This window comes from Tachypleus tridentatus, chromosome 6 (assembly GCF_004210375.1).
Source record: "Tachypleus tridentatus isolate NWPU-2018 chromosome 6, ASM421037v1, whole genome shotgun sequence".
In the NCBI taxonomy this organism is placed as follows: domain Eukaryota; kingdom Metazoa; phylum Arthropoda; class Merostomata; order Xiphosura; family Limulidae; genus Tachypleus; species Tachypleus tridentatus.
This window is the reverse complement of record NC_134830.1, coordinates 32,105,386-32,118,999: the sequence shown is the minus strand read 5'-3', so window position 1 is coordinate 32,118,999 and position 13,614 is coordinate 32,105,386. Positions and strand designations below refer to the sequence as shown.

General features: G+C 33.4%; 1 protein-coding gene across 3 annotated transcripts in view; it reads left to right on the top strand.

The window, feature by feature from the left end:
- Nucleotides 1–3,898, top strand: part of LOC143252195 (tryptophan 2,3-dioxygenase-like) — a 51,071-nt gene extending 47,173 nt beyond the window's left edge. For all 3 annotated transcript variants that reach the window (XM_076503945.1, XM_076503947.1, XM_076503946.1), the window contains exons 12-14: nt 610–747; nt 1,452–1,542; nt 1,805–3,898. In XM_076503945.1, coding sequence (XP_076360060.1) covers nt 610–747; nt 1,452–1,542; nt 1,805–1,985 — 410 coding nt within the window. In that variant the 3' untranslated portion in view covers nt 1,986–3,898. The remainder of the gene's footprint in view (nt 1–609; nt 748–1,451; nt 1,543–1,804) is intronic.
- Nucleotides 3,899–13,614: the final 9,716 nt, after the last annotated feature.

The following is a 13,614-nucleotide window of genomic DNA, read 5'->3' as shown; positions in this document are numbered from 1 at the left end:
TTAAAGCAAGTGCGCATAAAAGTTCAATTTTTTCGATAAAGCTCACTATATTTATTGGGGAATTTTTATTGGGAAAATCCAGAATAATGGATTTTTAAAGATTTAATTATACCGAGCTATATATTTGTTTATTATAATATGAAGGTTTGCCATGTAAATAAACCAATTGACTAGTAGAACTAAATTTATCGCTTGGTGAAAGTTTGTTATCTTTTGCGGAAACGCTCCGCGTGGCCAGGTGGTTAAGTCGCCTGACTCGCATTCTGAAGATCGCGGGTTGGCGGTGTGTGATGATGACCTGCCTTCTCTCTAGTATTTCGCTGGTAAATCTGAGACGGCTCGAGCAGCTAGCCCTCGTGTAGCTTTGCGCGAAATTCAAATAAAATCAAAACCTTTGTGGAAAAGTTTCTGTGTGAGACATCGGTAAATCTACGGTCTTACAACAGGGTTTGATGTCTCACGATAGACACAGCAGATCGCTCAACGTGGCTTTACCTTGAATAAACTGTGGAAAAACAAAACAATAGGTATCATAAAAGAAAAACAGCTTAAATTATGAGCTGCTGACAATTTACACTGTTGTAGTTAAAAATGTTATTTTCTCACTAGGGCAGCGTCGCTTCACCCAAAAGGCATTTCAAGGAGCTATGATGATATTTTGCTACCAAGACGTACCTCTTTTTCACCAGTACTACCGCCTGTTGACATTACTAATGGATATTGATTCTCTCATCTTGAAATGGCGTTGTAAGACATCTTATTTTATACATTAAAATTAGGGATATTATTTAGGAAGTTTCCTGATGAATAATCTTTTTATTTTATATATAAGAACAAAACATTTCTTTTATAAAATAAGATTATCGTGATATTAATGTTACAAAGTTCTAAAGGTTTCTTTTTTGGCTCGTGGAGGTACAGAGCTGTAAAATATACTAAATGATAAGTACATGAAATTATTCTAAGTTTATGTAATAAGCAGGAAATGAAACAAAATATTACAGAAAGGCCTCCAGCCTGAAATATAATTTTTTTTTTTTTTAAAGCAGTACCTCAATAAGAATGATATCAATTCTTTTCAGAAGAACAGTGTGCTTTAAAGCAAGTTCCTAAATGTTGTGGAAACATTCTGTTTCAGTTTTATTGAGTTAAATGTTTCAAGTATTTTGGATCAAATGAGTTTGTATCTAGATAAATACAAACCGAATAGAAAAGTTACTCCTTTTAAACGACGTAGATCTTAAAGAGGTGAAATTAACCCTTTTCATTCTCGAATTTCTAGTACTCGAAACAACTTGTAATATTAGTTTAAGCAGTAAGATATTCTAGTGGTTATTTTTCTCACGATTGTGTTGTGTCACATATCTGAAACAATTACTGGTTGTGGTAGAGCAATGTGTTTGTAGAAGATATAACAGTAACTTAGCATAAACTAAAGTCTTGTTTCTTAGATGGTCATTCACAAATGGTTCAGAAAATGATTGGATCTAAGCATGGCACTGGAGGATCATCAGGTTATCAGTATCTTCTTTCCACAGCGAGGTAGGTTTTACTTTCGTTTATACCACATTATCTCAAGACATCGGATTATTTATACTTCTTAAGATTGTTGACAGGTTTTTAAACATTTGTTTTTATACCAAATTTATGATATTTGTTAAAATATGTTACTGCACACTGATGGTTTACTTTTGATTTGTACAAACTCCACCCTGGTCATAATTTTATCGAACTAGAATGGTACCTTTTATTAAGATTAATTTGCTACAACTTTATGAAATTTCTTATGTTTCTATGTTTTCAGTGACCGTTACAAAGTTTTTGGAGACCTGTTTAACTTGCCATCCTTCCTTCTACCTCGAAAATATCTTCCTGAACTGACACCGGCCATGAAGCGCTACCTATCAATTATGAAAGACACTAATTTAAATAACGCCGACATGATTTCAGGAAACAAAAGTGACGCCACTCCTTTCAGCTTATGAAGCGAAAAATTTGAAAAATTTCATTAATGTTTTAAAGCCAATGTATTTTACTTTTTTCTTGATGAAAAATATTGTTTATATTCTTTATGATTTATCACAATAATTAATTTGTTTTTGTGATTGCTGCAAAAGTAAACCGTACGGGTGGCATGTTCGAACGATGAAAAAGTATTCCGTGTGTACCACATAATAAAGATGATTTCATTACAGGATACTAAATAAACTAAACTTCATTTAATATAATTATAATAACTATTTTACAAACACAAAATAAATATATTAACAAAAATAAAAAATGAAAAATTGTTATTTTATTTAACAATGATAGATTCTACGTTCTGCAAATTACTGTTTTATAAATATTTACTTTATAGGAATATCACCGAACTTGATCTCAATTTTTAAAATGTACAGAGTAACTTTTTTATCAGACATATCGTGCTTCTATATTAAAAGTAAATCCCACAAAAAACGAGATTTTTTTTGCACCAATGAAATATTTATAATTAGTTACAGATGACTAGTTTCGGTAACACACGTGCCAGTATCATCATATTCAAATTTTTGAGACTCCAGATATAAACTCGACTTATTTTCTCGCATTTGTTAAATTTGTATACACAAGAACCAAAAATGATATAGGAAAACTAGAAAAGCAATCACAGGTAACTTAAAAGTAGTTATATCATTTTTTTCTACAAAAGTCAAAGCTACAATTGTGGTTTAATTGTTTTGTTCGTTTCAAACTCAAGAGTTTCTACTTTTGCAACAGAACAGTGACCTAGATAAAGTAATATGGTGTTTGTATATTTATATAGTATAGTTGAAAACTACATCTCAGCGTTGGAATTTTTATCAACATTATTAATATTATTCTTTGTATGTTAATGAAGTGTATAACCATAGGTTTTATGAATTATATTTTAATGAATAAAGTAGGTTTTGGGAAACAATCACAATTAATGTTTTCCTTATTTATCTGTAACATTGCTTAAACTACTAAATGGATTAGAACATTAAGCCTAATTTGGATTACACTTCGTTCTCTGTCCGCAACGAGAAGGATCTTTGTATCTCAGAACGGTCGATATGGGTATTAACACTTATTGTTAGGAGAGAACAACGTTTCGACCTTTCTAGGTCATCTTCAGGTTAAGAAAGAGAAAGTTTATACTTTCGTCCCTAAGAAATGTGTCCGGCAAAGGTCACTTTCAAACTCTCTCTTTGTGAACCTGAGATGACCTAGGAAGGTCGAAACGTTGTTCTTTCCTTATCAATAAGTGTTAATACCCATATCAGCCGTTCTGAAACACATTTTTTTATTTTAAGTGAATTTCTCGTCATCAAGAAGAAAAGGATCTTTAACTGAAAAATTTCAAGCAACTTACGCATGTTTGTTTGTTTTGGAATTTCGCACAAAGCTACTCGAGGGCTATCTGTGCTAGCCGTCCCTAATTCAGCAGTGTAAGACTAGAGGGAAGGCAGCTAGTCATCACCACCCACCGCCAACCCTTGGGCTACTATTTTACCAACGAATAGTGGGATTGACCATCACATTATACACCCCCACGGCTGGGAGGGCGAGCATGTTTAGCGCGACGCGGGCGCGAACCCGCGACCCTCGGATTACGAGTCGCACGCCTTACGCGCTTGGCCATGCCAGGCCCTTAACGCATGTGGAAAGTAGTTTTTGTGAGGGCATTTATTTCCTGATCAAGCTTAGTATCTATTATAAGGTGAAAAGTCCAACCTTCTGAATAAAAATGTCTTATTCCTCACTCTGGTTTAAATACGAATTTGATTTAGGTACACTGCACATCCACAATCTTAAACTTGTGAGTTTCGAATGCAGCCTGGTTGAGTTAAAATAATTATATTAAAATTTTTTCTGGTTATAACTTTATGTTATTTTTGGCGAGAAAAAAAAACACTTAAAGTATCATTTTTCATTTTCGTAACTTTAGTTTAATCGATATTTATTTCGTAAAAGCAAAATGAAAAATGATACTTTAATGACTTGTAACCAGTTAAAACAGTTGTTAAAGTTGAACTGAAAAAAAAACAAACAAGTAATGCAGTTTTATTAACTTAAAACCTTTATTGATGTCTATAATAATAAAGATACAGTTAATAAAACTGCATTACTTGTTTGTTTTTTTTTCAGTTCAACTTTAACAACTGTTTTAACTGGTTACAAGTCATTAGTTAAAAGTCTTCTAACAAGGCATTTTTGTAACTATATATATATTCTTGTGATATGAATTTGAAAATAGCAAAGACAGTTAAATCGTTATTGTCTTTTTATCTCTTAGAAACATTAACTGAAAGTATATTCTTACGTCTTAAGTTTAAACTAGATTTTCAATCTTTGAAATACACGTAAGTAAATGGGATCACACCTGCCATTAATCTCAGAAACAGAACTGGCAGACCTGGCACGGCCACGTGGTTAAGGTACTCGAATCGTAATCTGAGGGTCGCGGGTTCAAATTCCTGTCACACCAAACATACTCGCCCTTTCAGCCGTGGGGGCGATATAATGTGACGGTCAATCCCAGTATTTTTTGGAAAGTGTAGTCCAAGAGTTGGCGGTAGGTGGTGATGACTAGTTGCCTTTCCTCTAGTCTTATACTGCTAAATTATGGATGGTCAGTGCAGATAGCTCTCGTGTAGCTTTGCGCAAGATTAAAAAACAAATGAGCAAAACTGGTTCCGACTAAATACAAGCGAGTCAAAGCGACACCTAAAATATTTTTTAATTTGTTGAAGTCGTCAAACCATACAATAATATATACATCGTCTGGTTTTGATCATGAGATTTCATCACTGTTTGAAAACAAAATACAAGTATTGTAGCTGAATTCTCTACATTGTTTATTACAATACAATTGTGAGCTTAATATATTGCAGATAACAATTTAGTTAATTAAAGATTTTTTTGCCTTATTTTGCTTATATACGTATAACATTTAACAAAATGTAATTAAAGTGATTTATCTTGTAATCCAAACATAACAGCTTGATGACTTTGTACAATATATTATTTTAATCTGACAAAAATAGAAGATTTTTAAATTGTTCCAAGAAGATTTGTATAGATGTAACCAAGTAACACGTTCTAAATCTGTTTCTTTACAAAACTTGTTGGCCCGGCATGGCCGGGTGGTTAAGGCACTCGACTCATAATCTGAGGGTCACGGATTCGAATCCTTGTCACACCAAACATGCTCGCCCTTTCCGCCGTGGGTGTGTCATAATGTGACGGTCAATCCCACTATTCGTTGGTAAAAGATGAGCCCAAAAGTTGGCGGTGGGTGGTGATGACTGACTGCCTTCCCTTTAGTCTTACACTGCTAAATTAGGTACGTCTGGTGGTGGTATTGCTTTGCGCGAAATTAAAAAAAAACATAATTTCTATTTCCTTAAGTTATATCTCTCGAGCTCATTTATTCCAGTTTGAAAAACATAACGCTATTATACGAAACAATAATGTTAGTTTTCTCAAGACACACATAATTGTTGGTCATTCTATTGAAAAAGAAAATAAGTTGTATCATCGAAGGGTCACCTAACATATCAATAGAAAATAATACTTTTTACTTTCAAAGATTGTGTATAACTTTATAGGAAGGTTTCCCGCGAGAGGACACACTTAACACCTTGAGTGAAGGACTCAGAACAACCGGTAAATAGGATGAAAGGAGCATGGTTGTTTATTTGAACAACATTCAATATTAAAAGCATATACACCCATTTGTATGAAGATTTTTGAAAAAAGACATACTATCATGACAGTTTTTTTAAAAAATATGTATCAGATTTTCAGTGAAATATTCATTTATGGATTAACAGCAGATTCACAAAGTTGCACGAACAAATGAAGTAATAATTTATCGTATTTGTTAAGTTTCAAAAAGTTTTATAAATCTAAAACAATAATTTATTGAAGTTACATACATTTTCAGTACAAGAAACAACAAAATACACCAGGCCTAGTGAAATCATCATTATTACTAGCTAATTGGAAGCTAATTTTTAAATTTTGAATAAAAATATCCTAAATAACATTTTCCGTGTCTATTTGGTTCAACGATAACATAAATAAAGGTTATAACAAATTTTAACTGACTTTATTTTCCTTTGGTGAAAAATAAAACGATAAACTTATGACAAATAAAATCTGTTATGTAAATCGATAATGCTTGTATATTAGTGTATACCAGCAATAAAACTAAACAAGCTTAACTAAATTGAAAACTCTTATATATACATGTTACGATATCATGTTGCGATTGGCATAAATTAACTAGTAATTGTTTAGAGAGCATTCACTAAATGGTACTTAAGACTTCTTTCTATTAAGATAGGGTACTCGTTGAGGAAGCAAATATTTTGTAAAGGACAATGTTTCTCTTTCTTGTTGTTTTTATTACTAAATCCAAAATGATATCATTAAATGCTAATTACATAGCTTGTTTTGTAGAAAGCTATAATTGATTCATCTAACTGATTAAGAATTGGTGTCTTTAAGTTCAAAGCCAAATCTCTATAAATCTATAAGAACGTGGAAATGTTCTCTAATTCAGTGTATTTTGTACCCGTTTTCTCGTGGAAAAATCCCAAAACAAGATAGACTTTGTACAATATCGAGCAGTTTTTTTTTTATCACACCGAAAATGACAGCAATCACGCCTGTTAACTTTGGGTAATATATGTTAACACACATACACTTAATGGATTAGTTATAGCAAGATTACAAATTAAGGACTGGGTTCGAATATTTTACGTCATTTTGTTATTTTGTACAAGTATTAAACAATTTTACAAAAAGTAAATATGGTGTAAGGATGGAAATGCCAAAGAGTACAGAAACAAAGCAGGAATGAATACACAAAATCATACAAGAATCACCACAAAAGTAGTCAAATCTTTCCAAGAATAATTTTATCTACAACTAAGTGTTGAATTTCTGTCAGTTATGTGTATTCGCATCTGAATAAAGCTTTACCGTTGTTAATAGACATAAAATTGTAAGATTGACTCAGTAATTACTGGCGACATATGTATGGTTTTTTCTTGTTTGTTCCTACCTTGTTTCTCCACATTTTGGTGGTCACATCCCTACAACATATCTAATTTTTGGAATATTTTTTCATTAGTTGTTTTCTTTTTCTTTTTAAACAGTTTTGGTGAGGTAGATTAATAACTGAACATTTATTTTATTTTTATAACTCAGTGGTAATATATTTTATTGATGTCATATTAGTTTTTTTCTAGTTAAGGATTACATTTGGGGCAATGAAACTGAAATTTTCCTTTCAGAATGGTACAAGTACCTCGGAGCACTGGACCAACGTTAAGATGATATTTACAAAACCCACACCTTTCAGTTTCACCCAAACTCACTACAAGTGAATACAATGGATTCCACCACATGATAAGCTTATGTAGGTTAATACGCCATTTATCATAAAGATAAATTAGGATACCATGCATACACTCATAATTACCAAAAAATAAAAACAACAACAACATAACGTGCAGTTATTCAGGTTAAAAGTTTTTGGATATAACCAGATGTAGTAAGAAATCTGTTTCTTATCACTCCACTGCATATTTAAGTATTAAAGGGCACTTGACTTAACGTTTTTAATTTGTCATGATCCAAGAATGATATTATTTTTATTGATTAAGGGTGTTACAGAAGCTATAAGGATTTGGAACAAGGAGAACTTTTTTTAGATTGTTTCTTGAGTGCAGGTGAAAGATGAACTGTCGAAGATAGGTGAGAAGGGAGATGCAGGCTGAGTGTCCTACTTTTATTTGAAGTGTGTTTTGTGTTTTTCTTATAGCAAAGCCACATCGGGCTATCTGCGGAGCCCACCGAGGGGAATCAAACCCCTGATTTTAGCGTTGTAAATCCGTAGACATACCGCTGTACTAGCGGGGCTTTATTTAAAGTGAAAACAATTTTGATCTAGTTGGTAAGACTTTAACTGAACATTTTAACCTTTAACAATTTTTGTTTTTAAACTTATATTGAGTATGCTAAATAAGTTAAACATGCGTTAAGAGAGGTCTTTTGAAGGCTAAGATCAATGAATACTCACATGAATGAAAGTAGACTGATTTATAATGTATTGATCTGACAGCTGAGAAACTAGTGTTTTAATTTTAGACATCAATAACGTATATACAGATACGTCAGTTGCATAAATACTTCATTAAATAGATAACCCTAGTGTTAAATTAAGTTGTTCTTTATTTTTACTTATTTTTAGTAAATGTTTTACGACAGGTATCATGTTTGTGCAATGAAAACTCACAAATGGTCATTATATAACAATTTTACTGTCATCTAGCGACCAGAAATAAAAGTACTATTTATGACAGATTGAAATAATATGTGCTTATAAACTGAACTCACTATTAAGTAGTTGTTCTACTTTTTATTATTTCCTTATAAAAATACTTGTGCTTAAATATGACCATATTTCAACTTAAGCAGTTATTTGTAAGCATCATAGAGTAATAGATTGGATGCTACAACAATTTTTACTCGGCTCATTTTTAAATAGTAAGCAATTACCGTGCTTACTGATAGCGTGAAATGTTACACAAGTATACAATAGCCAGAGTAAATACTTAATTGTAAAGGTTAGTAAACAGTATTTGATTACGAGTTTTCATTTCAGTTTTCTATTGACGTTTTTCTTAATTAGCCAGAAGTGCGTGAAGACAATATTTCAGATCTATTTTATTTGTTCCCCGAAAGTCATTGTTTGAGAGATTTTTGTACAACGCCAGAACACGCTAACTTGGCTGGATAATGCTGAGACTCTATTTATATATCTAATTCAAAATTTCCAAGTTTCGATTTTTAATACCGAAAGCTTGAGAAGTATTATATTGTATGTTTCAGACGTAGTACTTTCTAGTATAGAAACAAATAAGTCTCCTAGTGGCTCGGCGGAACGTATGAAGATTTATAATGCTAAAACAAGAGTTTCGATATTAATGGTGGGCACAGCACAGATACCCCATAGCACAGCTTTGTGCTTAACTACGAAACAAATAAATAGTTACCAAATAAGAAAACAATAATTTACCAATAACAAACAAACCAATAATTCCTAAATAGCAAACAAACGAGTTATCAAATTTGTCAATATCTAAGTCTAAGAACTTGTTCTGCTACAATTATGAACGTAGTTACTTACATATTAGGCCCGGCATGGCCAAGCGCGTAAGGCGTGCGACTCGTAATCTGAGGGTTCGCGCCCGCGTCGCGCTAAACATGCTCGCCCTCCCAGCCGTGGGGGCGTTATAATGTGACGGTCAATCCCATTATTCGTTGGTAAAAGAGTAGCCCGAGAGTTGGCGGTGGGTGGTGATGACTAGCTGCCTTCCCTCTAGTCTTACACTGCTAAATTAGGGACGGCTAGCACAGATAGCCCTCGAGTGGCTTTGTGCAAATTTCCAAAAACAAACAAACTTACATATTAATGACATTAACGTGGGAGAATTATACAGTTATCTTAACCTAATCTGTTTAACACAAACTCCCCACTGACACAGCGGTATTTAACTAGATTTACAACACTAGAAACAGAGTTTAGATACTTGTAGAAGCGGAGCACAAACAACCTTCTGTGTGGCTTTATGTTTATCTCTAACGAAACACAGACAGTATTAGACGAATTCTGTGTGATGAATCACTTATAACGAGTAAGAAAACAAACTAGACTGAATTTGTAGTTAAATATGCTCATAATACACAGATACAGAGAATACATCTGTGGTTAACTACAATAATAATACAGATATACAGCGAAAGCACCTGTGGTTAACTATGTTAATAATACAGAGATACAGCGAATACATTTGTGGTTAACTACGTTAATAATACAGATACATAGAATACATCTGTGTTAATTACGTTAATAATGCAGAGAATACAATGATAAAGTTTTACGAATGTACTAGTAGCATGACTCAAGTAATGCATTTTTAAATTGGTTGAAAAATAATATCTCACTGCCCCATCGCACCAAACATGCTTGCCCTTTCAGCCATGGAAGTGTTATAATATGACGGTCAGTACTACAATTCGTTGGTAAAAGAGTAGCCCAAGAGTTGGCGGTGGGCGGTGATGACTAGCAGTCTTCCCTCTAGTCTTACACTGCTAAATTAGGGACGGCTAGCGCAGATAGCCCTAGAGTAACTATGCGCGAAATTCAAAAAATAAACAAACAATCAAACAATATCTGATTGCATACGTGCTCATGGAGTAATTAGATATTATCAAAACGAAAACAACGCGCGCGTGATTGTATGATCATTTTTAATTTGTTGTTTGTTATTAAACACAAAGATACACAAAGGGCTACTTAAGATTTTTGTGCCACAAGTATCGAAACTCGGTTTCTGATGGTATAAGTGCATAGACATACCACTGCGCCACTGGCGGCATTTTTTTAAATATAAGAAAGATAAAGGAAAAAGATAATCCGTCATAGCACGTGTGTACAACACTTGTGCCCTAAATAGTTCGAATTTGTTCATTTAAACCTGAAAATTAGTTGTTTCCACTACTTTCACCGCTTGTTTTAGAGCATTGCTCAAAATTGTACTAATTTTAGTTTAATATTTGTAAAAAAGATAAAAAAATCTACAATTGATTTTAATTGGGAGCTAGAATTTAAAACGAAAATCAAAAGCAGGAAAATAAATATCTAATCTAAACAAAAGAAACCCTAAATAACATGTAAGCAGGAACACAGTAGATGTCAACACAGTTCTTGAAGAACGATAGAGAGCATGGCCTCAAGATACAGTAACATCAACCCAATCCTTAAAGCACCATATAGAACACTACAGTATCATATAGTAGATGTTACCTCAATCTTTAAAGAACATAGCAGAATGATATAGTAAATGTCAACCCAATCCTTAAAGAACCATATAGAACACTACAGTATCATATAGTAGATATTAACTCAATCTTTAAAGAACATGGCAGTATTTATAGTAAATGTCAACCCAATCCTTAAAGAACCATATAGAACACTACAGTATCATATAGTAGATATTAACTCAATCTTTAAAGAACATGGCAGTATGATATAGTAAATGTCAACCCAATCCTTAAAGAACCATATAGAACACTACAGTATCATATAGTAGATATTAACTCAATCTTTAAAGAACATGGCAGTATTTATAGTAAATGTCAACCCAATCCTTAAAGAACCATATAGAACACTACAGTATCATATAGTAGATATTAACTCAATCTTTAAAGAACATGGCAGTATTTATAGTAAATGTCAACCCAATCTTTAACGAAAATCATATTATGATACAGAATTTAAAGGACATTGAAGAGCATAGCAGTATTATATTGTAGACATCCTTAGCCTTTAAAAAGGCCTAAAGAATACGACGACAAGATACCGTAGATGTCAACCAACTTCTTAGAGTAGTACGAAAATCGTGAGTGGGACATAGATTGCATCAATACAGTAATATACTTTGAAAAACATAGGAGAGAAAGACATAGTATACAGTACTGTAACCCTAAAGAGATTGTGTGTGTTTTCTCACAACAAAGCCCTGATTTTAGCGTTGTAAATCCGAAGATTTACCGCTGTAACAGCGAGGGACTCCAAAGAGATTGAAGAACAGTGCATATATTAAAGTAAGCTTAAAAATTTGGTGGCAGTAAATATAAAAGTTAAACCATTATTGAGTACTCTAAAGATAATGAAAACAGAACACAATGGACAGAATCTGATGCTTTACGACAAAAAATTGAAATACAAGACGTTCTTCATAGTTTTAGTATATTCAAGAATGAAAATTGTTTTTAAATGCAAAATTAAACATAATGAGCTATCTTTACTGTTTCCACCACAAGTATTGAGCCCTGATTTTTATTGTATAAGACCTCCATCTTGTCGCTGAGCCAGGCAGGTGGGTCAATAATGTAAAAGGATAACAAATGCAACATATATTATCCTATCATTTCATCCTTTGGTTACAATCATGGGTACATTATGTATTATGTACCAGCCCTTTTTACATCAGGTTTTCCATTATAATTTGCACACTTTGTTCTAGGTCTTGTAATAATATAATTACGATTATTTTTCACATATTACCGACGTATCACATAAGACAATCGAACGGGGCTCAAATGAATCTTGCTGGTTTTACACGGGATTTTGAATATAACAACTGACGACCCTAAAGAAAACATGAAAAAAAGATGGTACATTATACGCTAACGTCCTGCAACTTCTCCAGATATTCATAACAATAATAATGAAATTTACATCTCCGAAATACGCAAAATACTGTTGTGTCAAACAGAAAGTGAAAGACAGAAGTAGACAATTTAAAAACCTCGAAGAACACGAACTCAAAAATATTAGACATCTCTTCATTCTTTAACTTTCCTTGAAACGTAAGGAAGAACGAAGAAGTTTAACCCAATCTTTAACGTTTGTTTGTTTTTGAATTTTGCGTAAAGCTACAAGAGGGCTATCTGCGCTAGCCGTCCCTAATTTAGCAGTGTAAGACAGGGAACAGGGAAGGCAGCGCAGCTAGTCATCACTACCCACCACCATCTCTTAGGCTACTCTTTACCACCAAATAGTGGGATTCGCAGGTAGTCATCGCTACCCACCACCATCTCTTAGGCTACTCTTTACCAACAAATAGTAGGATTGACCGTCACGTTATAACGTTCTCATGGCTGAAAAGGTGAGTATGTTTGGCGCGACGAGGATTCGAACCTACGATTACGAGTCGAACGCTTTAACCCACTTGGCCATGCCGGCATATATTGAAAATATAAGTTGTTCCTTAAAATTCTTTGAATGTTTACGAAAGAACAAAATATAATTGAGATTAATTGAATCTTGGACGTAAATTGCAGAAAACGAAGGACACAGGAAACATGCAAATATAAGTTATTCATTCATGTTCCGTAAGGAACAAAAAGCATAAAGGATAAGATATTGAAAATCCTGGAGGATATGGAAAAGGAAATCAATGGTCGTTAATACATTCTCTGAGAATCTAGCAGAAATCACATGAAACAAATGGAAAATAACGAAAAAAATGCCAAATTATTTTTAAGCGGCCTGGAGGAGAGTCCAAAAAATATCTAATTAATTAGCAAATAATTCTCAAGTTAACAATTTTTAATTGTAGCACTATAACAGGCTGCAAAGCCACAAAGCCATAAATGTTTTACCTAACACTTATGAATAAAGGTAATGAAGTTTGATTTTTGAAGACTTTTAAAAATTGTTTCTCTTCCAACTTATTGCAAGACTTGTGGTCGGTTGTAACCACAATTACTTAAAGAAAAATGAGAGCAATCGAAACGAAAACGTTGTCTTTCATTTCATCCGGGCTCTGCAAGGCCAGGTGGTTAAGGCACTGGACTCGTAATCGTAGGGTTGCGGGTTAGAATTCCCGTCACAGTAAACATGTTCACCCTTTCAGGCGTGAGGGCGTTATTATGTGACGGTCAATCCCACTATTCGTTGGTAAAAGAGTAACCTAAGAGTTAGCGGTGAGCGGTGATGACTAGCTGCCTTCCATCTAGTCTTACACT